Source organism: Heteronotia binoei, chromosome 21 (assembly GCF_032191835.1).
Source record: "Heteronotia binoei isolate CCM8104 ecotype False Entrance Well chromosome 21, APGP_CSIRO_Hbin_v1, whole genome shotgun sequence".
In the NCBI taxonomy this organism is placed as follows: Eukaryota; Metazoa; Chordata; class Lepidosauria; order Squamata; family Gekkonidae; genus Heteronotia; species Heteronotia binoei.
The window spans coordinates 102,778,971-102,804,326 of NC_083243.1; the positions used below are offsets into that span (position 1 = coordinate 102,778,971).

At 42.8% G+C, this 25,356-nt stretch overlaps 1 protein-coding gene across 2 annotated transcripts in view; it reads right to left on the reverse strand.

Annotated features, from left to right (window-relative positions):
* Positions 1-23,864, reverse strand: part of TTC17 (tetratricopeptide repeat domain 17) — a 130,807-nt gene extending 106,943 nt beyond the window's left edge. The window contains exons 1-4 of one of the 2 annotated variants that reach the window (XM_060261380.1): positions 23,599-23,864; positions 7,616-7,705; positions 6,556-6,725; positions 1,110-1,221 (exon numbers count right to left, since the gene is read on the reverse strand). In XM_060261380.1, the coding sequence (XP_060117363.1) occupies positions 1,110-1,221; positions 6,556-6,725; positions 7,616-7,705; positions 23,599-23,820 (594 nt within the window). In that variant the 5' untranslated portion in view covers positions 23,821-23,864. The remainder of the gene's footprint in view (positions 1-1,109; positions 1,222-6,555; positions 6,726-7,615; positions 7,706-23,598) is intronic. The other variant, XM_060261381.1, reaches the window with a different exon arrangement.
* Positions 23,865-25,356: the final 1,492 nt, after the last annotated feature.

The following is a 25,356-nucleotide window of genomic DNA, read 5'->3' on the forward strand; positions in this document are numbered from 1 at the left end:
AAGCACAAGCCACCCAGCAAAATGCTGCTCCTGGGGATTAGGATTACCAGGAAAACATGGTGGGGTATGTGTACATGTGGGCCTGGAGACGTGCAGCAGGAGGGAAAGCCAGTGAAAATGTCCCCGTCCCCCCCCCCCCATCAGAGGAAGTGTTCCAAGGGATCCAACCCACACTGTGCTACAGTGCTATAGCACTGCTGCATTAATGTATGTGTTCTTTCACCAGTATTTCTATGTTAGTGCAAACAATCTTGATGGATTTTGGTCATATATGCCCTCTTAGTAACACAAATATATAACACCTTGATAGAATTAGGGAGAAACCAAGAAATATTACTTCCTCTTGTATACTAATAATGAACCTTTAAATACTGAGAAAGTGTACCGCTCTTATCATTCTACTTAAAAGGACTAGTTTTGATTAGAAAAGGTTATTTTTTGCCACACCTTAAGATATCTGTACCCTACTAAAATACAAAAAAAATATTAAGAGTGTAGTTTATGGGAAATCTTGCTAATGATTTAATAATCAGCACTTCTATTGTAGTAAAAAGTCCCATAACCATGATAAGGCAGAACAAAGCATAGGGACTGCAATGAGACTACCTTTGACTGTTATGCTGCAGGGTTTAACTAAAAAAGGTGAACTTATGAACTCAATATTCCTCACGCATTCACTCTGACCAAAACACAAATGTGTTTTGTTTTTCAAAGCATCAAAAAGATTTGAACATTTTCACCAAAAACTTGAATAGAAAGAATCTGAAGGATGGAAAAGTAGAGAGATTGGAGTTAGTCAACAAAGTTGGGGTATGTGAGCATGTGTGTGTAAAAACAGCAGCTCTAAATAAGAGGAAGCTGAACAAGGAATTGATGACTAGGGGGTCTGCGCTGTCCTTCATTCTGAGCCTTTTGCCACATATTACAAGATAGTGCCTGCTGCAAAATCATAAAACCGCTTGAAAGGTACCTCACGAGCTTCACAAAACCAATTCGGTGAATTATGTGATTAAATAAGAAGCATTCTGAACTACAAGAGTGCATTTAGTCATCCCAGCAAGAGGGGCAGGTCAGAGGCAAAGTGGTAAAAAACCTAAATTGTTGCTTACCCGTAAGTGCTGGAATGCATGGATGCTATATGGAAGATCTAGAATTTTTGTACACTCTGGTTGTTCTAGATCCGGGGGTAAAGGAGATTTTGTGTCTATATAGTCTTCAGGACTAAATAAAAAACAAACAAACAATAGAATATTAGATCACAAATGACAGGAATAATGCAAGAACTATGCTGAACATTCACTGTTTTGTCAACTAACTCCACAATCCTCTTTATACAGTAGGAGTTCTTTCAGAAGTGTTTGCATTAATAGTATTCTACTGAGTGATACATAAAAGTCTGGAAAGCAACTCTACTTTCCCCCCCAGAAAACAGGCACAAAATCATCAAACAGTTGGTCCTGGAACATTTAGAAAGAATGGATGTGATTACTAAGAGCCAGCATGGTTTTCTCAAGAACAAGGCATGTCAGTCTAACCTGATCTCTTTTTTTGAGAAAGTGACTACCTTGCTGGATCAGAGGAATGCTGTAGACATCGTTTATCTTGATTTCAGTAAGGCTTTTGATAAGGTTCCACATACTATCCTTGTTGACTAGTTGGTAAAATGTGGTTTGGATCCTGTTACCATTAGGTGGATCTGTAACTAGTTGACAGATCACACCTAAAGAGTGCTTGTGAATGGTTCCTCATCCTCTTGGAGAGGAGTGACAAGTAGAGTTCCTCAAGGATCTGTCCTGGGACCTGTTTTGTTCAACATCTTTATCAATGATTTGGATGAAGGAATAGAGGGAATGCTTATTAAATTTACAGATGATACGAAATTGGGAAGGGTTGCAAACACAGAAGAAGACAGAAAAAGGATATAGGATGACCTTGACAGGCTGGAAAACTGGGCTAAAACCAATAAAATGAATTTTAACAGGGAGAAACGTAAAGTTCTGCATTTAGGTAGGAAAAATCCAATGCATGGTTATAGGATGGGGGAAACTTGTCTTAGCAGTAGTATGTGCGAAAAGGATCTAGGGGTCTTAGTGGATCATACGCTGAACATGAGTCAACAGTGTGATGTGGTGGCTAAAAAGGCAAATGCAATTTTGGGCTGTATCAACAGAAGTATAGTGTCCAGATCACATGATGTGATAGTATCACTTTGCTCTGGTAAGACCTCACCTGGAGTACTGTGTTCAGTTTTGGGCATCACATTTTAAGAAGGATATAGACAAGCTGGAACGGGTCCAGAGGAGGACGACGAAGATGGTGAGGAGTCTGGAGACCAAGTCCTATGAGGAAAGATTGAAGGAGCTGGGGATGTTTAGCCTGGAGAGGAGGCGGCTGAGAGATGATTATGACCAGCATCTTCAAGTACTTGAAGGGCTGTCATATAGAGGATGGTGTGGAATTGTTTTCTGTGGCTCCAGAAGATAGGACCAGAACCAATGGGTTGAAATTAGATCAAAAGAGTTTCCAGCTCAACCTTAGGAAGAACTTCCTGACCGTTAGAGCGATTCCTCAGTGGAACAGGTTTCCTCGGGAGGTGGTGGGCTCTCCTTCCTTGGAGGTTTTTAAACAGAGGCTAGATGGCCATCTGACAGTAATGAGGATCCTGTGAATTTAGGGGGAGGTGTTTTTGAGTTTCCTGCATTGTGCAGGGGTTGGATTAGATGATCCTAGAGGTCCCTTCTAACTGTATGATTCTATGATTAAATATAAATTTAGGATACTCTAGTGCCATATTCTGAATAGTCTATTTTTACTCATTGGGGAATTAAAAAGAATGACATTCTAAATCAAGGTATTCCTCTCGATTCTGCCATAATCCCATAGTCCCAAAATCACCAAAAGACAAATGTTATGTTTTAGGAATGCCTCTGAAAGCCAGGTAATAGAATATTGTTGTAGCAAACTATAGAAGGGGTTTTGATGATAGAAAACTACTCAGTACATTAACTGTAACTTTAGACAAAGTGAATATTTCTCATGGAATTATCCTGACCTCACCCCTTATTTTATTGGAAGGTTTTGATAGAAGAAAGCTATGGACAGACCTACAAGCAGGCCTTTAGGCAAATCCAGAAACATAATCAGCAGAATGATCATTCATTCCCAAGAGAGATTAAAACATATGAATGTACAAGCAGAAGAGCACTAAGACATACTTTGGGAACATTCCTTGAGTTGACAATCAATACGTAATCTATATAAATCTACATAATTACACCGGCTGCTACAACTATGGTGGCTTTTTGAGCTAGACCAGTGTTAACTCTTTTAAAAAAATCAGCAGCTATTTAACATTATATAGCACCTGCAGTACATACATATGTTATAACTTCTAGTCTTAATAAACTTGTAAGCTAGGCATATACATAAGAGATACAACACAGATAATGTTAATTTATTCAAGACCACTAATTGAATCTATGAACAAGTTGGGAATGTAAATTCCATCACTTCAAGCTCCAGATTATTTCAATACTCGGTTTTCTAACAGATTTTCAGACTGAGAAGACAAGCATCCTTCTTCTGCAGGTACCAAATATTAAAAGCTTAGATAACTGTTCTGATTACTTGGCCTCTCAACAAATTGCCCACATCAATTCATACTGTCATTACTTAAACTCAACATTTTAAGATTCCAAATGAATCCCAATGATCTTCAGAAGGAATACTGATGGTTTACTATGATGTTTTAGAACAGGGATATCAAATATGAGGCCTGGGGGCCAAATCAGCTCCCCGGAGGGCTTGTATCAGGCCCTGAGCAACCAGTTGTCATTGCTTCCTCTCTCTTGCTTCCTTTCTGCATCACAGCTTGCTTTGCCAGGCTTACTCAATACCACAGGAGCTACATAACAAAGCATCTAGTTTGTCCATTGGCTGAGGCTCCTTCCTTGGGGAGGAAGAGGGGGAGGAATAACTTGCTTTGCCAGGCTCTCTCTATCGCACAGCAGAGCTTCTGAGCCAAGCCTATAAACTGTGGCTCCTCTCCCTTCTGGTCCGCTGGGGAAGGAAGGAATGATCCAGAGCTTCCTTTGCCCAGTTCCCTGGATCACACAGGAGAGATACAAAGAAAGCACCTTTAAGACCAATGAGTGCTAATGTTTTAAGCATGTTTTATTTTAAATTTTTAAATCTTTAATTGTGGTTGTCTGCGTCCTTTATAAAGTTTATATCTCTGCTACCTGTCATTACATTTTATGACACACATGGCCCTGCCCGACAAGGTCTCATTTAAGTCGGATCTGGCTCTCATAACAAATGAGTTCAACACCCCCTGTTTTATAATTATGATAAAATATGGAAAAAAATAGAGAGAGACATGAAAAGATGGAAAAATAAAACGTTAGGGATATCATCTAGAATAAGGAGTGCTAAAATGTTTTGGGTACCAAAGTTAACGTACCTATTTCAAACGTTGCCTTTGGGAACAATGAAAAATAAAATTGAACAATGGAACAGAGCATTAAAAGAGTGGATATTTGAAATGCAGGTTCCACAAGAGAATAATATATAGTCATAAATCAGAATTTGGATGGGGAATCCCGGACCTAAACAATTATTATGAAGCTTTTCAACTAAAACCATTATTAGAAATAGGCGAGGAAAAGACTCAGAAGTGGGTTAACTTTGAGAATGAAACTAATAATAATATAGGTAGATTAGGCATTTTTTTTTAAAGTTATGAATAAAGACTTAAAATTAACAATAGGCCCTAGAAGAGCATCATTAGAAGCTTGGAAGAAATGGCAACCCTATTGGTTAGGAAAAGTTTCTAGATGGGCACCCCTCGAAACTGTTAACGAGGAAGTGCAAGAAATTAATTGGTGGGAAATGTTAAATCTTAAAGGTTATCACAGAGTGGGGGATATGTTTAGAAGTGGAAATCTTAAACCCTTACAGGAAGTAACAGAAGAGATAGGTAAACAATATTGGTTAAAAATAGCTGGGCTATATAAGGCAGTAAAAACGACTAGCGAAAATGAAGAACTCTGGATAAATGCACCAGTGGAAGTAATATACAAAGAAATAGCAAAGCAGAAAAAGGGTTTGGTAGGGAAAATATATAGAAAGATGATAATAAATAAGGATAAAATATCGGAATACTTACAAAGGAGATGGAGCTATGAAGGTCAGATATCAGAGAGGATGGCGGATAAAATTATGAAATTATGAAAGGAATAGAAGAAATCAAAGTAACCAAATTTAAAGAACTTGAATATAAATTCCTTACAAAATGGTATAAGACACCAGCACAGCTAGCTAACATGATTCCAGGGTTAAGCCCATTATGCTGGCACTGTAAACTCTCTAAAGATTGGTATGCACACATGTGGTGGGAATGTTCGGAAGTAAAGACCTTTTGGAAGGAAATTATCAAAATTATTAGAAAAGTATGCAATATAACACTAACTATAGATTTTAATCTAATGTTGTTAAGTACAATAGGAGGCCCGATAATGGATAGGAGTATTCAAAATTTAGTTAAGGCTATGATACTGGTGGGAAAGGTGGTTATAGCTTTGGGTTGGAAAGACACAAGTAAATGGACAGTAATCTGGCACAACTATTTGTTTGAATTTATACAGTCAGTCATCGTGGCATCAATCAACAAAGAGACAACATGGGAAGGGAAATCTAATGAAATTAAGACCAGATGGAAGACCTACCTAGATTGGATATTGAAAGGAAGAAAAGACATTCAGTGGAAGATTAAGCCTTTGTGCCCATGGCTGGGGTGAAAAGACTAAGAGTAAAGGGAGGGAGGGAGAGAGAGATCGAAATGTATATAGCTACAAATTTTGTTGTAACAGACTAAATAGAATAATAATAATAAAAAACCATACGATAAAAAACCCTGTTTTAGAACTAGTATAGCCCCCAACAGCAGCCTGACTTAGCCTGATCTCATCAGAGCTTGGAAGTTAAGCAGGTTGGCCATGGTTAGTACTCGAATGGGAGACCATGAAAGAAGACTTGGGTTGCTATGCAGAGGAAGGTAACAGCAAACTACCTCTGCTCATCTCTTGCCTTGAAAACCCCAGGGTCTTGGGTTCGCCATTTAACCATTTCTGCTGTATAATAACTGTGTGTTGCCAAGTTACAGCCAACCTGGCAACACAGTTATTATACAGCAGAAATGGTGAAAGACTGCTACAAAACAGAATTTCCCTTCTACCTTTAATTCTCTTTAGGAAGGCCACTCTTTCTTGGCTCTCCACTTGCAATACGAGTACAACCATGTTTACATACCTTACACATATCTTGTAAAGATTACACTGAGTTAAGCTTTTTGAACATTTGAAATATGCTATACAATGCTCACTATTAAACCAGAACAAGTATGCTCCCCACCCTCGAACAAGCAACAACAATATGAAGATCATTCAGTAATTCAGACATCTTTATTATTACTCAAGCACAGATTTCCGTACTCTTTTTCCAACCATCAGAAAGAATAGTTATTGTAAATTCTTACACAAATAACCATCTCATTACCTGATATCTTTGCTTTCCAAGGTGATATATGTGCCATCATAAAGATCCAAGTCCCCCAAGGGCACCTTTGCTTTAATACAATCTGGATCTTCTTTATTATGTCTTTGTTCCAGCCCTGTGTCTCTGTCTTCATTCTCTTCTATATGGATCTTTTGAGCAACTAATTGTTTCTAAAAGAAAACAAAATAGTAATATAAAACCTTCAAGATAATTTTCTCCTTATGAAAAACTCAAGTGTCTAGTAAAGAAAACTTTACCCATTTTATACTCAAAACAGTTGAGCAACAGTGGAATTTAACTGATATAATACAACATGGAAGAATAAAATATGTTCTTAATACGTAGGTGTCGAAAAATAATTTTCCCACAGTATCCCCTTTATTTCTTTACCACTGGCTGCTTTGTTGACCAACCTTTTGGTAACCTTCGGGTGGGGGGGGGGGCAGGAGCCTGCAGGCTTGGACCACTCTACCTGCTCAGTGCTGCCGTTTCTGACCTTGCCTACCCAGCATCTAGACTCAGTGCCTTTTGTGCTTCCTTCCCCTTGCCTCCTGAAGCCTCAGGAGTGCAGCCAGGCTCCAGTAGGACCTCTTCCACTCAAGCTGCTTCCTTCACTTCGCCATCTGATGCCTTGGATGGGGGAGGGGGCCTCTCTCCTTCCTCGTGGTCTTCTTTGTTGTTGCAGCAGCTGACTCTCCAGATGGCATGCTCTGGAAACTCATGCCTGGCTTGTTTTGTCCCTGGATCTTGATGGTGGTGGGGGAGACTTTTTGGACACCTTTCTCTGCTTGTAGGGTTTTTAAAATTGTTGTTGTTATTAACGTTGGCTTGGAGCTGGAGTTTTGGCAATCTACTAAGCACAGGGATATACAGAACTGAAGACGTCATCCTGGGTCTCTCCAATAGGAACCACACAAAATTAATTGCATTGCCCTATCTGAGTAAGCAGAGGCATGACCTAACCATTTCCTGGATGACTTCCTCTCACTAGAGAAGACCTAGTGTCATTCTTCCTGCTGTTTACAAAGTTTATAAAATTAATTTGTAACAAAAGCCTTACCTCCAGCTCTTTGAGGTAGTTAACAGTTGTTTCTTGTCTCATTAAAATCACTAAATCATGAGGATGCTTCAAGTTCATTGGTGAGTCAACCTGAAAGACAGAGAAAGGTAGCCATTGACCTAAGTTCTCTTTAAACCTGCTTTAACCAATAACATTATTCAGACAAGGTTTATACCACTTATAAATCAGAAGTTTCCCCTTATATCCATATCAGAAAATACGCAATGAAGTTTTGTGATTTTACATTATGGGAAGTTCATTTGAATTGCACTGAGATTTAAATAAATAAAATATTTAAGACACTGCGATTTTAAATGACTATCACCAAGGCCCCAAAGCATTGTGGATAACAGAACCAAGGAAAAGGTTACATGCACTCTGAGCACTAGTAATAATCAAATGAGTTAAATAACAGCTCACTACAAAAACTTCATATAGGGAGACAGCAAGACACATTAACTCAGACTATAACACGAGTGCTAAACTCAAATGGGTGAAAAGCCAAGCACCTACACAACAAATGCTTAAGGACCATACCTACAGTTTCACCCTCTCTCCAGTTAAAGCCCCCCCCATATCCTACTCTCCCCAGTTATATCCAATTGCATCATCAGACCCCAGTTCCAATGCCTTTGAATCACCCTTCCTCTCCCATTATATAGGAAGGAAGGAAGGAAGGAAGGAAGGAAGGAAGGAAGGAAGGAAGGAAGGAAGGGAAGGGAAGGGAAGGGAAGGGAAGGGAAGGGAAGGGAAGGGAAGGGAAGGGAAGGGAAGGGAAGGGAAGGGAAGGGAAGGGAAGGGAAGGGAAGGGAAGGGAAGGGAAGGGAAGGGAAGGGAAGGGAAGGGAAGGGAGAAAGAAAGAAAGAAAGAAAGAAAGAAAGAAAGAAAGAAAGAAAGAAAGAAAGAAAGAAAGAAAGAAAGAAAGAAAGAAAGAAAGAAAGAAAGAAAGAAAGAAAGAAAGAAAGAAAGAAAGAAAGAAAGAAAGAAAGAAAGAAAGAAAGAAAGAAAGAAAGAAAGAAAGAAAGAAAGAAAGAAAGAAAGAGAAAGAGGGGGGCAAAGAAAAAAAAAGCCTTCCTCACCATCAGATGACCTCAGCCAGCAAAAATTCTGCCCAGGGGTCGTTTGGTAAAAAAAAATAGCTACTGGAATGCCCACTCCCCACCCCTCCCGGCTGAAAAAAACACACACACCCTTTTTTGCCGCCCAGGCCTCCTGGGGAAATCTCCCCAAAAGAACATGCTGCAAGGCACATGAAAGCTCATACCTTGAAGAACACTTCATGGATCTAAAGTGCCAGTGGATGCTAGCTTTTCTCTCAAACACTGGGAGCGGGAGAGAAGGAAGGAGAGGCAGCCCAGCTCCTCTCTGCACAACACAGAGATGGGGTGGGGCTAGCTTTGCTGGGGGCGGGGCTAGCTTTGCCTTTTCTTGTGATCCGGTAGTGAGGCTTCCGTGGCCCGGTACCGAGTCACGACCCTGCAAACGGGAAACACTGATCTAGTTAGTATTAGAGACAGTCCCACTTTGTTAAATGCCAGCAAACTGCTTTTCTTGACAAGCATGTTGAATTTAGCAGCGCTGTTTTACAGGAAAGGATGAGAAGATTATTATTTTTTCAAGAGAGTTAAATTAGTTGATGGTATGTAGAGGGGAAAACAATTATGCCCCATAAAATGAAAGACAATTTTATTTCTTGAGGTAAATTACACTAAGGAGAAGAGCCAGTGCCGCCCCCTCTCCCATCAGCAGTCTTATGCTGCCACTGATTATTTGCTTTTCTATGCATTTAGTGATGATGAATTATGACTTTATTTTACTCATGCTGCCTGTTTGAAATCAAATATACATTGTAGGGATGAACACAAAAGGGATTAATGCATATCTTAAGACAAAATCTCAAAAGATAAGGAGATAGATCCTAAAGGACAGCACAAAGAGCACATTTCTGAAATACTTTTTGTTCTGCTTTCATGCTGCCAGTCCTCTTGCACTGGAATAACATGCTAACCTACATATGAATACTTGTAATGGAGATCTTATAGCCTAATTCTGACTCAATCAATGCTTTTTACAGCGCAACTTTTCATTTAAAAGCACTTTCCTGTCCCACTGAATAAAATGAGAATTACTTCTAAGTAGCCCAGTTTAGAACGGTTCCTTCCGTATGCCACTTTATATCACTCAACATGCTCAAATTCCCTTATGTCCAATATGACCTTGAGATGGAGATGGTGCTGGCTGCCCTCACAGATGATTTCCGCAGACAGCTGGACTGTGGCAAGGTTGTATTCAACATCATTGATCGTGATCTTCAGACTCACTGCCTCACGGATAGAGGAATTCGTGGGGTAGTCCTAAAGTGGCTTCCTTCATTTCCCCATGGTCGGGAACAGAGGGTGGTACTAGTGGAAAGGGTGTCAACTAGGTACTCCTTAATATGCGGGGTCCCTCAGGGGCAATCTTGTCTTGTTTAATATCTACATGCGTCCCCTTGCATGTAGATAGTGTGGAGTTTTGGGTTCAGATGTCATCAGTACACTGATGACACCCAACTGTATCTGTTGATGGGCAGCTGTCCAGACACTGTCCCGCAAAATCTGGCTAAGGGTTTGGAAGCCGTGGTGGGATGGCTGAAAAAGAGCCGGCTAAGACTGAATCCAACCAAAATGGAGGTTCTGTGGCTGGGTGGAGGGGAGTCAGGGTTGGAGCACCAATTCCCTACTCTTCACAGTGATCCCTTGGCCCTGGCACAAACTGTTAGGAGTTTTTGTGTGGTTCTGGACGCCTCCTTATCAATGGAGGCCAAGATCACAAATGTTGCCAAGCTGGCTTTTTTTCAGCCATGCCAAGTGAGGCAACAGGTCCCCTTCCTGTCTCGTCCTGACTTAGCTACAGTAATCCATGCAATGATCACCTCCAATTTGGACTACTGTAACTCACTTTACACTGGCATACCTTTGAGACTGATCCAGAAACTGCAACTGATCCAGAATGTGGCGGTGTGCTGTCCTGTTAGGGACAGCACATATTCAACCTGTGCTGTGTCAGCTGCACTGGCTCCTGGTGGAGTACTGAGTCAGGTTCAAGGTTTTGGTTTTGACCATCCATCAAGGTCTTGAGCCATCTGGGACCCATGTATCTTTGGGACTGCCTCCTCTGATATGTCCCTTGAAAAGCTATATGCTCTGGAGAGAATAACTTACTGGTGATTCCCTAACCCAAAAGACATCTGACCAGGCCCATAGCCAGAAAATTTTAGGTATGGGGTGGGGGGTAGGGAATAAAATTTTAGATGGAGGGGCCCTGGGGCCCAAAATGACATCACATACTTTTAAAAAGGTAAATAAAAAGGAGAGTAGTGGCAGCAGCAAGAGTGGTGGGGAGAGCAGGGCAGGCAGAGCAGGGCAGTAAGAGCGCAGGGAGAATGGGGCAGCAAGAGCAGCGATGGTGAGAGTGAGGCAGCAAGAACGACAGGGAAAGCAGAGCAGCAAGAGCAGCAATGGTGGGGATAGCGGGGCAACAGGAGTGGTGGGGAAAGAAGGGCAGCAAGAGCGGTGGCAACAAGAGTGGAGTGCCAAGAGTGCAGGGGTGGCAAGAATGGACAGCAAGAGCTTTTGGTTGAGGACGGTGACCCTATCTGGCAGTTTCTTTTTCCTCTGCCCCTTCCGACTTCTCTCTAGTAAGACAGTGACACAATTTGGAACTCTGTAGTTTTAGCACAATCTAAAAATGTTTTAGCTCAGGGGAGTCAAACATGTGGCCCAGGGGCCAAATCAGGTCTCTGGAGGGCTCCTATCAGGTCCCTGAGCAACCGGCTATCATCTGCTTCCTTCTCCCTATCTCTTGCTTTCTTCTGCATAACAGCTCGCTTTGCAAGGCTTGCTCAATCACACAGGAGCTACAGAGCAAAAACTATTTTCTCCATTGGCTGAGGCCCCCATCCTTGGGGAGGAAGGGGGGAAAGGCACAGCTTGTTTTTCCAGGTTCTCTCAGTTGCACAGCAGAGCTACTGAGCCAAGCCTCTCCTCCTTCTAGTGGCTGAAGCTCCTTCCCCTCCTGGTCCCCATGGGGAAAGAAGGAAAGAGCCAGAGCTTCCTTTGCCCAGTTCCCTGGATCCCATGGGAGACATACAAAGAAAGCACTTTTAAGACCAAGAAGTGCTAATGTTTTAAGCACATTTTACATTTTTAAATATATATTTACATTTGTATTTGTCTGTGTCCTTTATAAAGTTTATGTCTCTGCTACTTAATCTTAAATTGGTATGCACATGGCCTAGCCCGACATGGCCTAGCCTGACCAAGTCTCATTTCTGTCAGATCCGACCTTCATAACAAATAAGTCGACACCCCTGTTTTAGCTATTTTTATTTATTTGTTGGAATTGTTTTATCAATGTATGGATGCTTTTACTGTTGTTCAACACCCTGAGTTCTGTGTACTTACAGAAGGGCAGTTCATAAATCTAAATCATAAATATATAAATAGTTCTATCCTCTTTTATTTGTATTTTGAACATAGCTTCAAACATGCTCTGTTTTTTTGCTCTTCCATCTACAAGCTACAAAACATTACCTATATTCTCTTTCACAATATACAAAAGAAAATGGTGGAACAAGTAATGGAAAGTAAAATAATTACTACATATACAGTATAAGACGGTTGAACTAATTAACTTCCCTATCACACAATACTTTTCATTATTTTAGCATACTACTCTTCATTTAATGTAAGACAGAGGACAGGAAAATTATGATACATCTAGCAATAGTGGTGGAAGAAAATGCAAGAGATCTTCTCCAAGCAAAATTAAACCTGCAAATACATGCAAACGTTGATGTTCTACTACAATCAGCAGTCTAAATCCTCTAAATTATAATTCAGATTATTTACAAAATACTGTACAGGATTTGCTTTCCCCCTCCTGCTGCAGCCCAAAGTCCATATACTATTAGAGAAGTTGGTCAAATCTGAGGATATTTAAATCCTGAGACTGAAGTGCCAAAGGGGCAAGACAGATCTTGCTGTAAACCTGAACAGTGCCAAGGGTTGCAGAAAAAATACCTGGAGAGAGATTAAAAATCCCAAACAATAAAAGAAATGCCTGTAACATTAAGAAACAGAAGCCCCCCGCAGTGGCCACTGCTAGGCAACCAAAGAATCCTAGGCTTGGTTTTTCTCTGTAAAAGGCAGGGCCTTCTTAGGGCCTATTTTAGCCTTTTAGGGAGAACTCATTGGGGCCAAGCCTGGCTAGGGTTGCCATCTCCAGGTTGGGAAGTTCCTGGAGATTTTGTGGCATCTGAGGAGGTCAGGGTTTGGGGAGGGAAGAAGTCTCAGCTGGACATAATGCCACAGAGAGCACCCTCCAAAGCAGCCACTTTCTGTCATCTGAAGTTCAGTTGTAATTCTAGGAGAGCTCCAGGTCCCACCTGGAGTTTGGCAACCCTAGGCCTGGAAGCAACCTCTGAGTGACTTGATACCAACTTCTGGGTGACCAGTATGACTCAATTAGGCCTGGCAGCTTGCTACCATTCAACAGTAGCCAATATGGTATAGTGGTTAGAGCTTCAAAGTAGGATTTGGAAGATCCAGGTTTGAATCCTGATTTTGCTGTGGAAGCTCACTGGTGATTTTGGACCAGTCACATACTTTCAGACTAACCCACTTCACAGGGTTGTTGTGCAGATAAAAAAGAGAATAATGTAAGCTGCTTTGAAAAAAGGCAAGGTTTATATGAAGTAAATAAATAACAAATATAGCAGAAGATGTGAGACATATAAAAAGTAGGTTGGTGAATGGTTAAGAAGGAGAGGATAAGGCAAGGAAAAGGGACAGGACATGAGGGTTGCCAAGGGGAAGGAAAGAGGAAATAGTGTGGGGAGGGGGATACTGAGGAAAGTGAGGTGCCCCCCCCAGAAGTCCTTGAGTGTTTCCTATCATGCTAGTGGGCTTGGCCCAGTAGCTAGAGCCACACAACTGGGCCATAGTTTTCATAGATAAGGTTGCTGGGGGTGGGAGCTGAAGACAAAGGGGCAGATAAAGGCAGGTTGGCTGTTAGGTGGGAAAGAGACAAGGAAGCAGGAAACGGGGAGGTGCTAGGGGACTTCCAGGAAAGGGAAAGAATAATGAGGGAGAAGAAATGAGATGCCTCTCACAAGTCCTTGTGGATTCCCCCACTTTCAGCTTCTAAAATGCTGGGAGAGAGGAGGCTACAAGAAACAGTATTTCCAGGATGTCAGTATTTCCAGTATTTCCAGGATGTCAGGATCAGCCAGGTATCAGCCAAACAAACTTCTCTGATGAAACCATAGTTAAAGTTTATTAGTACCAAAAGGTCAGCACTAATCTGTACATGACTAGCATTGCCAGGAATGAATAATAATGGTTACAATGGGGTAGATATAGGACAATTGTGCAGGTAAACTCTGGTGCCCACTCTTTCCACCTTCAAGACATTCAAACATATTTCCACCACTTTCATCAGTTCAGTCCAAGGTCGCTATAGTTAGGAAGGTATCCTTGGGAGGGTCAGAGACTGCTTGCCTTGGTAACAAGATAGCATAGCAAGCATGGGATCCACCAAAGTTACTAGCCAAAGTGAAAGTACAGGAATCCCTTATCTCTCCCCCACTTCAACAGACAGTGATTTACCAAACAGTATAGATCAGGGGTGTCAAACATGTGGCCCGAGGGGTGGATCAGGCCCCCAAGGGCTCCTATCAGGGCCACAAGCAACTCACTGTCATCTGCTTCCTTCTCTCTCAGTTTGGTGTAGTGGTTAAGTGTGTGGACTCTTATCTGGGAGAACCAGGTTTGATTCCCCAGTCCTCCACTTGCACCTGCTGGGATGGCCTTGGGTCAGCCATAGCTCTGGCAGAAGTTGTCCTTGGAAGGGCAGCTGCTGTGAGAGCCCTCTCAGCCCCACCCACCTCAGAGGGTGTCTGTTGTGGGGGAGGAAGGTAAAGGAGATTGTGAGCCGCTCTGAGACTCTTTGGAGTGGAGGGCGGGATATAAATCCAATATCTTCTTCATCTTCTTCTTCTTCTCTCTTGCTTCCTTCTGCCAGTCAGTTTAATAGTGAGAAGCTTTTATGGCAAACAGAAAGCAAGCTTTGCCAGGCTTGCTCAGTCACACAGGAGCTACAGAGCAAAGCCTCAATTTTCTCTGTTGGCTGACTAGCACATGAAACAACTTATGTACAAAAGCTCACAATGCCCAACCATTTCATATTTTCCCCTGGGTCTTAGGCTCAAAGCACTGACCATAAGATTTCTGTAATGGATGTCAATGAATCAAAAGTAGCTTTGTAACTTACACACACCTGAACAGCATACTAAAGAATGCTACAGCACAGACATTGTCTCCAGATTTTAATGCGATAACTCAGAGCAAGAGGTGTCAGTTATCAGAAACTGTTAAACAAAATATTGCAAGAGTGCTAATCTTTTAAGCATGTCTTATTTTAAATTTTTTAAAAAATCTTTGTGTTTGTGTCCTTTATAAAGTTTATATCGCCACCACCTGGCATTACATTTTATGACACACGTGGCCCGACCCAACAAGATCTCATTTATGTCAAATCTGTTCCTTATAAATGAGTTCGACACCCCTGGTAGATCACGGCAGGCACACCTGACACAGGGGCATTTTCGGGTGTAGCAAGAGCAGAAAATAATACCTGCTAAACAGAAATCCTTCCATATTGACAAATGCTTCATTGGGCCCAAACCTTTGCCTGTAAGTGATGATGAATGATATCAATCATTAGGCTGAGGTCAATTCAACATTTATGCTAATGATCTTGTTGACCAAGTTCTGCCTTAAAAAATATTACTATGGAAGACACTGCAGTAAACCAGAACAGTCTTCAGCATAGAGGACTGTTACCCTCATAAATGAACCAAAAGAAAGAATAACACTTAATCACCCATAGTTGCTTCTAAAACTGAACAAGATACAGTTTTTTGAAACCTGCTTGGCAGGGAGGGCGGGATATAAATAAAATATAAAAAAATAAAATATAAATAAAAATATTATTATTACTTGGACCATTTTCTTCCAGTTAGTATTTCCAGACTGGTTTACATGCTGTTTTCAGGAAAAAAACTAAAAGTGTGTGCATAAATAAACTTTAGCAGTTACAAGGTGCACAGTCTAGCAAAACTTTTAGAGTTTGATACATACCGGTAATCTTCAATCAAATTTTCAAGGTTATCACCTCCTTTGCTTCCTTCCCTATCTTTTAGTTCTCTGTAGGCGCATTCTAAAAATCGCCCCCATCAGCTCTAATGGGTTCAATATCAGCAAAATAGGTGGACCATTCATTTGCATTATAAAGAATGACATCCACACACAATGTTAAAAGTACAAAATTTATATATGTATTCAGCCTATCAGTGAGAGCAATGGAAGAAGAAGATTGGATTTATATCCCGCCCTCCACTCCAAAGAGTCTCAGAGCGGCTCACAATCTCCTTTACCTTCCTCCCCCACAACAGACACCCTGTGAGGTGGGTGGGGCTGGAGAGGGCTCTCACAGCAGCTGCCCTTTCAAGGACAACCTCTGCCAGAGCTATGGCTGACCCAAGGCCATGCTAGTAGGTGCAAGTGGGGAATCAAGCCCGGTTCTCCCAGATAAGAGTCCACACACTTAACCACTACACCACACTGGCTCACAGAGACTGTGATGAATAGCCAAGGGAAACAATATCCTGAAGAGCTGATCTAATTTATATCAATATTTGGAAGCAACTTGTGAAAAAAACCTGTTAGACCTAATCGCTGGCATGACTCCCAGTGGTCTGACTGGACTCAAAGAGATAGGCACTGAATGCTTCACAGCCATCAAAAGCTGCCTCTAAAGTAGAACTGGTGGCTTTTTGTGGTTGCTGTACAGGTGGAAAGATGCTATATTCATTAAAATGTCATGAAGTCATGAATGCCAGAGTGGCAAACATACAATGTTTAACACTACAGAAAGGAGTAATATTTGGAAATAATACATGTTTAACAAGCCACAATGTTCATACACTTCCTAATGATACATTCACTGGCTCAGGGGCCACAAGAGGCTGTTTTGAGTGTTGTTTCCCAATGAGGCATCTAGCCAATGCTTCAGGAAGGTGGGCTTGTAGCTAGCAAGTGGTTCCACCCTTGCAACAGCTGCCACTAGAGGGAATGACGAGGTAAATAGTAAGCCTTTTGGAGATGTGGGTCTTGTGCCAGGAATGGGCCATTATCTCCAAGAGCTACAGAGCATTCTCTGCAGCCCCTGCCTTCTTATTCTAGTACCACAGCTGCCAGAAGCAGAGTAACCTGGCTACAGAGAAGAGAGTGTAAAACCACCAGAACTAGCCATAATGTGGTAGTGGTGGTTTTATTGCCCTTTCTTCATAGCCAGCTTGCTCTCCTCTGGCTATGCAGGCAATTTTACTTACTCAGGCAACCTGCTCTGCCTCATGCTGAGGAGAGAATGGGAAGACAGAGAGGGAGCTCTTCCCTCTCACTCAAGATATAAAAGGGCTGGGTAAGGCTTAACAGTGATGGGGTGAGACTACCGATTATGCTCAGAAGTAATCTGGTAATTTTAGAACTTTACAGTTATATGTTTAATTTTAATTATTATATCTTATTGTTAATATGTGATTGGTGGGGTGGCACACAGGATACATATTAGCTCTTTTAACTGATGATAACTTGGCCACTCAAAGAGGCGGTTATCCATCCTGACTGGATCGGAGCTTGGAGCTGTGGAGCAATCCAGGGCATGACTCTTGCTAGTTGGCTGGGCCTCAGATTATGGCAGGGGGAGAGGGTTCAACAAGCAGCTGGTCTCCTCCTCTCAGTCTGAACGGTACTCCACTCTCTCTCAGTGTCGTGGAGTTTGCCTCTTGCTCTTCCTCCTTGGACTGCCAGCTGCCTCTCTGTTAAGTCTTTCTTCCTGGGGCTTGTCAACTCCAAACTCACCAATCTCCACCTGTCCTCTATCACTGCATTTAAACAGCCACACCCAACAAGAGGGACATCTCACAATCCTGCCTTTCAAGGCAGAAAAGCATCTACCCTTGTTCCCTCCCCCTTGCCTCACACTTGGCAAGGGCTGGCCAGTTTGTTCTTGCCAACTCTTGGTTGCTAGTCATGCCCACATCTATGAAGTTGTTTTCCCCATTCTTTCTCCCTTGCCTCCCCCCAAGGCCTTCTCCAGAGGTGAGAGACATCTTTCCCCCAAGTCTGTCAGTCCCACAGACATGCTGCATTCCTTGTGGGCCTCCACTCCTTCCGTCAAGCCACAGGAGGGAAGTAGGCATAGAGGTCAGGAGACCACCTCCAGACACACCTGTTACTTAAAATACCATCCCTAACAGAAAAATGATGAGGCCAATTGTCACTCAGCTGCTAACATGCCCTTTTTAGACAAAGAGCAGTTTTGGACCAACTCCAGGTCTGCTCTGGTCCCTTTTCAGTCTAACTTCAGACTGAGTTATGGGACAGAGGCAGCTCTAGTAGCTTTAGATTATCTCTTTCTGAACGTAGATAAAGACAATGCCTCTTTGTTGCTTCTACAACATTTATCTGCTGCTCCTGACAAAGTAGGTATCAGGGGACTTGCACTGGACTGGTTCAAACAATTTCTCATGGATCTGACTCAAAGAGCACCCTTGAAGACCAGCTGTCATCAGTTTGGGCCATCATCAATATGCTGATGACACCTAGTTTTACATCTCCATATCCAAATCTCCTGGTGATGTAGTAAAGGCTCCTTGGTCACTGGCTAGCTGTTGTGATTAAGTGGCTAAGAGTGAACAAATTGAAACTAAATCCTGACAATCAGAATCACAGAGTTGGAAGGGACCACGAGGGTCATCTAGTCCAACCCCAAAGACAGAGTTAATGCTGGTTGGGAAGAGAAAGATCTTGAAGGACATTGTGCTTCCCACTTTTGATGAGGTTTAGGCAACCCCTGTTGACTTAGTTAACAGCCTAAATACTGGATCCAACAGTAGGAATATTGCAACTGCAGAAAATGCTTTCTGCAAAACTTCATGCGCATACACTTTTATTTGTTCATTTATTTACATTATCTATAGTCTGCCTTCATGGCAAGACTCATGAAATCATCATAAGAGATAAAACTCGATGGCTGAATTATTTTTTTTTTAAATATAAACTAGAGATGTCAAATGTTCATTCTGTGGGTCAGAACTGGCCCACCCAGGGCTTTAATCAGGCCCACAGCTCTTTTCTCCCCCCTCCCCTTCCTATCCACACCTTTGAAACTCTGAGGCTTCCAAAGTTCTCAGCTTCTTCTGCCTTGTCTTTGCAGGCTGAAGCAGGAAGTTCTTCTGGGCTTGCAAAGATAGGCTGTCTGGGCCCAGAGACCTTAATGGAAAATCCATTCCACATCTTTCCTTGCAACTTTGTCTGTGCTGCCATGTGTTTCAATGAAGTAGAGCTCAGTTTCACTTTCCAGTATTCCTATGGCCAGCTGAAGCTGTTGCTTCCTGGAGTTGTGTCCTTGCAAATAAATGGTTGATGCTTTGAGCCAGCTTATCTCTGCTGAATGAAGAAGAGACTGGATTTATAACCCTCCCTTCACAACCTGAAGCAGTCTCAGAGTGGTTTACAATCTCCTTTCCCTTCCCCTCCCCACAACAGACACCCTGTGAGGCAGGTGAAACTGAGAGAGCTGTAATAGAAACTGTTCTTGAGAGGAACAGCTCTGCAAGAACTTGTGACTGACTCAAGGTCACATCATCAGGTGCATGTGGAGGAGTGGAGAATCAAACCCAGTTCTCTCAGATAAGAGTTCAAACACTTAACCACTACACCAAACCGAATGCACCTGAGAACTGGTGCCTAGTGAGTACTCTAACATGGAAACCCAAAGCCAAAGGGGGATGTTATACTGGAGAGCCATTGTCAATCTGAGCAGACCCACATGGGGGAAGAAGCCTGCAATGCCAAGCCATTTCATGTTTTCCTAGGCTCAGAGCATTTTATATTTTTAGTTTCTGCTGTGATCCCTGTGCTTTTTCTTTATGTTTTATTTTAAAAACTACATTGCCAAATCTCACTAGTCCCCCACCTTTCCATTTTAAACAAAATCATAGAACCACAGAATTATAGAATTGGAAGGGATGTCCGGGTCATCTAGTCCAACCCCCCTGCACAGTGCAGGAACTTCACAAATACCTTCCTCCCCCGCATTCCCAGTGACCCCTGCTGCATGCTCAGAAGATGGCAAAAACCTCCAAGATCCCTTGCCAAACTGGACTGGAGGAAAAATTGCTGACTGGCCCCAAAGTGACTATCAGCATTTCCCTGGGCGTGTAAGAAAGGGCCACAAGAACTAAGCACTGATGCAACCCTTCCTGCCTTCCCTCTCATTGCAAAAGTTTTAAGCATGTTTGTATTTTAAGTAAAAAAAAATCTTTTAATTGTGTTTGTCTGTGTTATTTATAAAGTTTATACCTCTGAGTGTAGTTTTGATAGACCGCCGTTATATGTTTTATTATTTTACTGTTTTAACTGTGTAAGATGTTTTAAATTCAAAAATTATGTTAGATTTTTATGTGTTGTGAGTCACCCTGAGCCACTTCGGTGGGAAGGGCGGGATATAAATTTAAATAAACTTGAAACTTCCTACCTAGCATTACATTTTATGACATGCATGGCCCAGGCCCATAAGTTCCGTTTATGACAGATCCAGTTCTTGTAACAAATGAGTTCAACACCCCTTGACTATAAACTGCATTTGGAAGATGGAGTGTTCCCGTTGTGCTATATTCCTAATCTCAGTAGCCTTCTGGAGCCATTGCCTGCCCTGAATGGGAAACATATAAGGAGTATACCTTCCCTATAATAAAAAAGAGCTTGAGTGGGAGAGAAGAAGAGAAAACTGAGATCTGGAAATCAGCATGTGTTCGTGTGCAGTCTGATCTCTCCTATCTAAATCAGCTCCTTTTGCAGTGTCTCTTTAAAAACTGTAGAAGATCCATTCACAGACCTGTCATATCAGTGTTAATGCTGTCCACTAAGTATGATGGATGGCCTTACAGGCAGACTGATTTAGTCAGTGAGCTGTGATGCAAAAACTCTTAGTTAGATATCTCATTGAACACTGTTGTTACTAAACTATAGAATGCAGGGATCATATTGACCTGCTGGTATGTTGGAGGAAGCACACAAAAAAATAACAAAAGTAGATACATATTTTCTACCTCAGAACCCCACTTAATAGGGAAACCCAACACTTCCCAGCCATGCATGGGATGCAAGGGAAGAGTGTGCGCAATGAAGAGAATTACACATGCAACCCCCTTTGCTTTCTGTTTGCCATAAAAGCTTCTCAGTATTAAACTGACTGGCAGCACTGTAAAAGATGGTTTTCTTCTCAAGAACAGAAACTGAAACAGATACAGAAGAAAGCCAGTTTTTGCTTGTAAACATGTCTCCTTTTATCTGGAACAAGGACATAATCTACAGATCACAGTCTGGATTTGATTGTCCTTTGGCAATGATAGCAACTGTCAATTAGTTCAGTCAAACCTCTCTGCCCTTTTGATGAAAAATCTTGATCAAGGATCTAGTAGCTTCCCATCGTCAATAAGAGACTACATTAGTAATCAGGCTTTATACAAATTTAACCCACCTTGCACCTCAAAGGCTCTATAATCACATTATTTCTAGATACTAGAGATTATTATGAGGCAGGGCTTTTTTGGAGCAGAAACGCACGGGAAAGCATTTCCGGCTGGTTTGGTGCTAGGGGGTGTGGCCTAATATGTAAATGAGGTCCTGCTGAGCTTTTTCTACAAAAAGCCCTATGTGAAACAATGGTGATGTCAGAGGGTGTGGCCTAATATGCAAATGAGTTACTGCTGGGCTTTTTCTACAAAGAAAGCCCTGTTATGAGGTAAACCCTAGTGCAGGGGTGGCCAACGGTAGCTCTCCAGATGTTTTTTGCCTACAACTCCCATTGGCCCCGGCCCCAGCCAAACATCTGGAGAGCTACTGTTGGCCACCCCTGCCCTAGTGGATATATATCTGCATTCCGGATGTAGTCCTATGTACTTGAAACCAACTTCAGATTGAAAAATTTTAACTTTCCTTATTTGCAGTTACTAGTTTCCTTGTACAAAATATTGCAGTCATGCCCGATCAACCATGTTTCCAAAGGCACACAGTGCAACATAAACAGAAAAGAATACGAAGTACATCAAACAACTCAAAAAGCTATTTCACATCATTCTGGTTTATCTTAAGAGGGGTAAAGGTAATCCCCTGTGCAAGCACCAGTTGTTTCTGACTCTGGGGTGACATTGCTTTCACTACGTTTTCAAAGCAGACTTTTTATGGGGAGGTTTGCTGTTGCCTTCCCCAGTCATTTACACATTACCCCAGCAAGCTGGGTACTCATTTTACCAACCTCAGAAGGATGGAAGGCTGAGTCAGCCATAAGCCAGCTACCTGAACCCAGCTTCTGCCGGGATCAAACTCAGGTCATGAGCAGAGCTTAAGACTGCAGTACTGCAGCTTTACCACTCTGTGCCATGGGGGCTCCTTTAAGAAGTCTAGGAGGCTTCAAATTTCAATTTTTCATTGGACCAACCAACACAGCAACTGGAACCTCCAGAACAGGTATTAGTCATTAGAATAATGTCCACAAGTGTGCGGAATAAATTATGTGAGTATGGTACACTAATAAAAGCATAACTGGTTAATGAGTAAAAAGCTTATGACTACAGAAGTTAAACTGAATTTCTAATTCTGACATTCATATTAACAGTTAAAATACAACTAAATTTTTCCAACTAAAATGTATACAAAAAGATAGCTGCAGACCTTGCTTTGGATGGGCAATAGTTTCAAATAATGTCAAATAATTTTACAGACAAACGGAGCTTTCATATTTCCTACAAACTGATGTTTTAAAAATATTAAATCAAAAATACCAGCATGGTGTAGTGGTTAAGAGCAGCAGACTTTATTCTGGAGAACTGAGTTTGATTCCCCAGTCCTCCATGTGAAACCTGCTGGGTGACCTTAAACCAGTCACAGTTCTCTCAGAACTCTCTCAGCCCACCCATCTCGTAAGGTGCCTGTTATGACAAAAGGAAAAGAATGAGATTGTAAGCCACTCTGAGACTCCTTAGAGTAGGGAAAAGTGGGGCATAAAAGCCAGCTCCTCTTATTCAACATGTACAAAATACAGAATTCTTTCCTCATGCAATCTGTAATTCCCAGCCCCCACCCCCTGCAGTGAGACTGGTGGTGAGGAACACACCAGTACACAGCTTTGCCCCATTGGCATGGGTACAGTGCATCCAGTAAGAAAAATAGCAGCATCTGGTTTCACCGTGCCAGGCCAGGCATGATGGGGCTGATGAGCAGGAACACAGCTCTGCACTGCCAAGCCCAGGTACAGTGGGCGCTGAAGAGGAGCATGGCAGCATACAACTTTGCTCTGCTGTCTCAGTAGCAGTGGGGCTGATTAAGAGGAACTTTAGTTTGCCAGCCTTCCAAGGTCAGTTCAGGAGGAGCATGGAGACACCCAGCTGACAAAGCCTGGCAGTGTGTCTGGCAAGGAAGAGCATCCCTTCCTCCAGCCTGCTTTTTACCCCTCCATCAGATGGAGTCCTTTAGGCTCCTACACTGCCCGATAAAAATTCAGTTCTTTAGCGTAAGGCTCTCAGGACGGCTGTGGGCAACTTGGGGCCCAGAGGAAGGAGGAAAAGTTTGTGTTCTTGAATTGCCACCTCAGGCTGGCTCGAATCACAAGACAAAAAGGGCAACGCCTTCACGGCAAACCCTAGAGGAAAGAAACGCCCTAGGCGACATGCTGAGGCTAGTCAGATGCTCCCTTCTCTATGCATGGCTAGTATCTTCCAGAAAAGAGAGACCCTTACGGAAGAAAGCAGGCAGGGAGGCAGAATGTTTCTATGGAGACAGTTTCCACAGTGACGCGAGGACCCCCTCCTTTACCTGCTGCTGGATCTTGCCGTCCTCGGTGACCACCCAATGTGTGGTGGCTGCGCCGGGCCGTGGCATCAAGCCTAGCAGCAACAAACAGCCAACCACCCAGCCCAACGGGGCACGCACCGGCTCTCGACCACCCCGTCTGGGAACTCCTTCTGCTACTACCGCCATCTTCCTCAAGCCCAGCCTGACCCTGCCACCCGGAAGCGGAACTGCTGAAGCCGCCATTTTGGAGAAGGACGGATGGGAAGAACGAGCCGTGTTAGGGAAACCAGAGCCGGGAACAGGGAGTCAAAAGAGGCAGGTCCTTTTTGGCCCCTCCCGGGGAGAGTAAAAGAGGTGACAAAGGGGGCGTTGCCAAAAGGGTGCCCAAGCTACTGCTGCCTTCATTTCAATTAATTCCTCAGAAGTTAGTCGTATTCACCTACAAAACGTGGCTTTAAAATGCTCTCGTTTTGTCCAGTGAACAGTGGCGGACTGGGAGCCCAAAAGGACAGCGCCTCTTCCCACCAATATACATTTCACCATACATATGAACAGTAGAAGAGAAGACGTGCCGCTGTGCTTCTTATCGTGTCGGAGCTGGCACCTGAACTCGCAGGGTAAAGCTGGGTCCTCCTGACCTAACCAAGGGCCTGGAAGATGAAGCTGAGAGTCGCTGCGCTTCTCAGCGGCCCCACCACGCTCAGGACAGCTGCGCTAAGGTGCAGCTTCTCGCTGGCCGTACCGTAGTGACTGTCTTCCAGGGTAGAGGCCCACCGGGATTTTTGGTAAATAGCTCATCTCCCCTTCCTCAGAAGGGGAGAGGGGGCGGCTGCGGGGTTCATTGGCCCGCGGAGGGACGGACCCTGCTCAGAAGTAATGCCACCTTCCCCTGTTTCCGCGGCTGCTGCATCATTATCCCGCAGTTTAACTGGATAAATTGAACATACGGTGGCTACCTACAGATGACACCCCACCCCTGGAAGTCAAAATGTGCACATGCCAATTTAGATTCATTATTTAAATACAAATCACCAAACCACCAGCTATCCAGCTGCTGTTACAGAACTTGCCAAGGGCCCTGCTCAGCTTGTTTAGCTTTAGCAGCCCTTGTTCCAACTACAGGTAGCTCTGGGTACTCCATAGTTCCAGAATCCAGCCTTTACAGCTAGTTTTACTGGAAGCAGGATTGACATTTCAGAGGACATGCTTCAGAAAAAAAGATATTTAAGGGAAAGGGGTAAAAGTCGGATCTACACGGATCTTCATGAATTCATATGATTTTTACATTGAAATGAAATAAAACCAGTATTATTCTGTAGACCCTGTCTTAGACTATAGGCAGGACTACAAAAATCATGCCTCCACGAATTCGTGGCACCTCAGCAGTGCAAAAACAGGGTTCTAAAGCACGGATCCTCATGAATTCATTTGATTTTTATGGTGAAATGAAATCAAACCAACATCATGTTGTAGATCCTCTCTTAGACTATAGGCAGCACCAGAAAAATCATGCCTCCACTAATTTGTGGCGCCACAGCACTGAAAAAACATGTTTCCAAACCACAGATCTTCATGGATCCTCATGATTTTTGCTTTGGGCCTACCCAAGATCACCAGCCAATCACATATCATGTCCATGGGCAGAGTTTGCACCACAAAAATCATGGATCCACAGCTTTGTGGCAGCGCCAGGGACAAAAAACTTGATTTTGGACCACGGATCCTCATGGATCCACATGATTTTTGCTTTGGATCCCCTCAAGCCCTCCATCCAGTCAC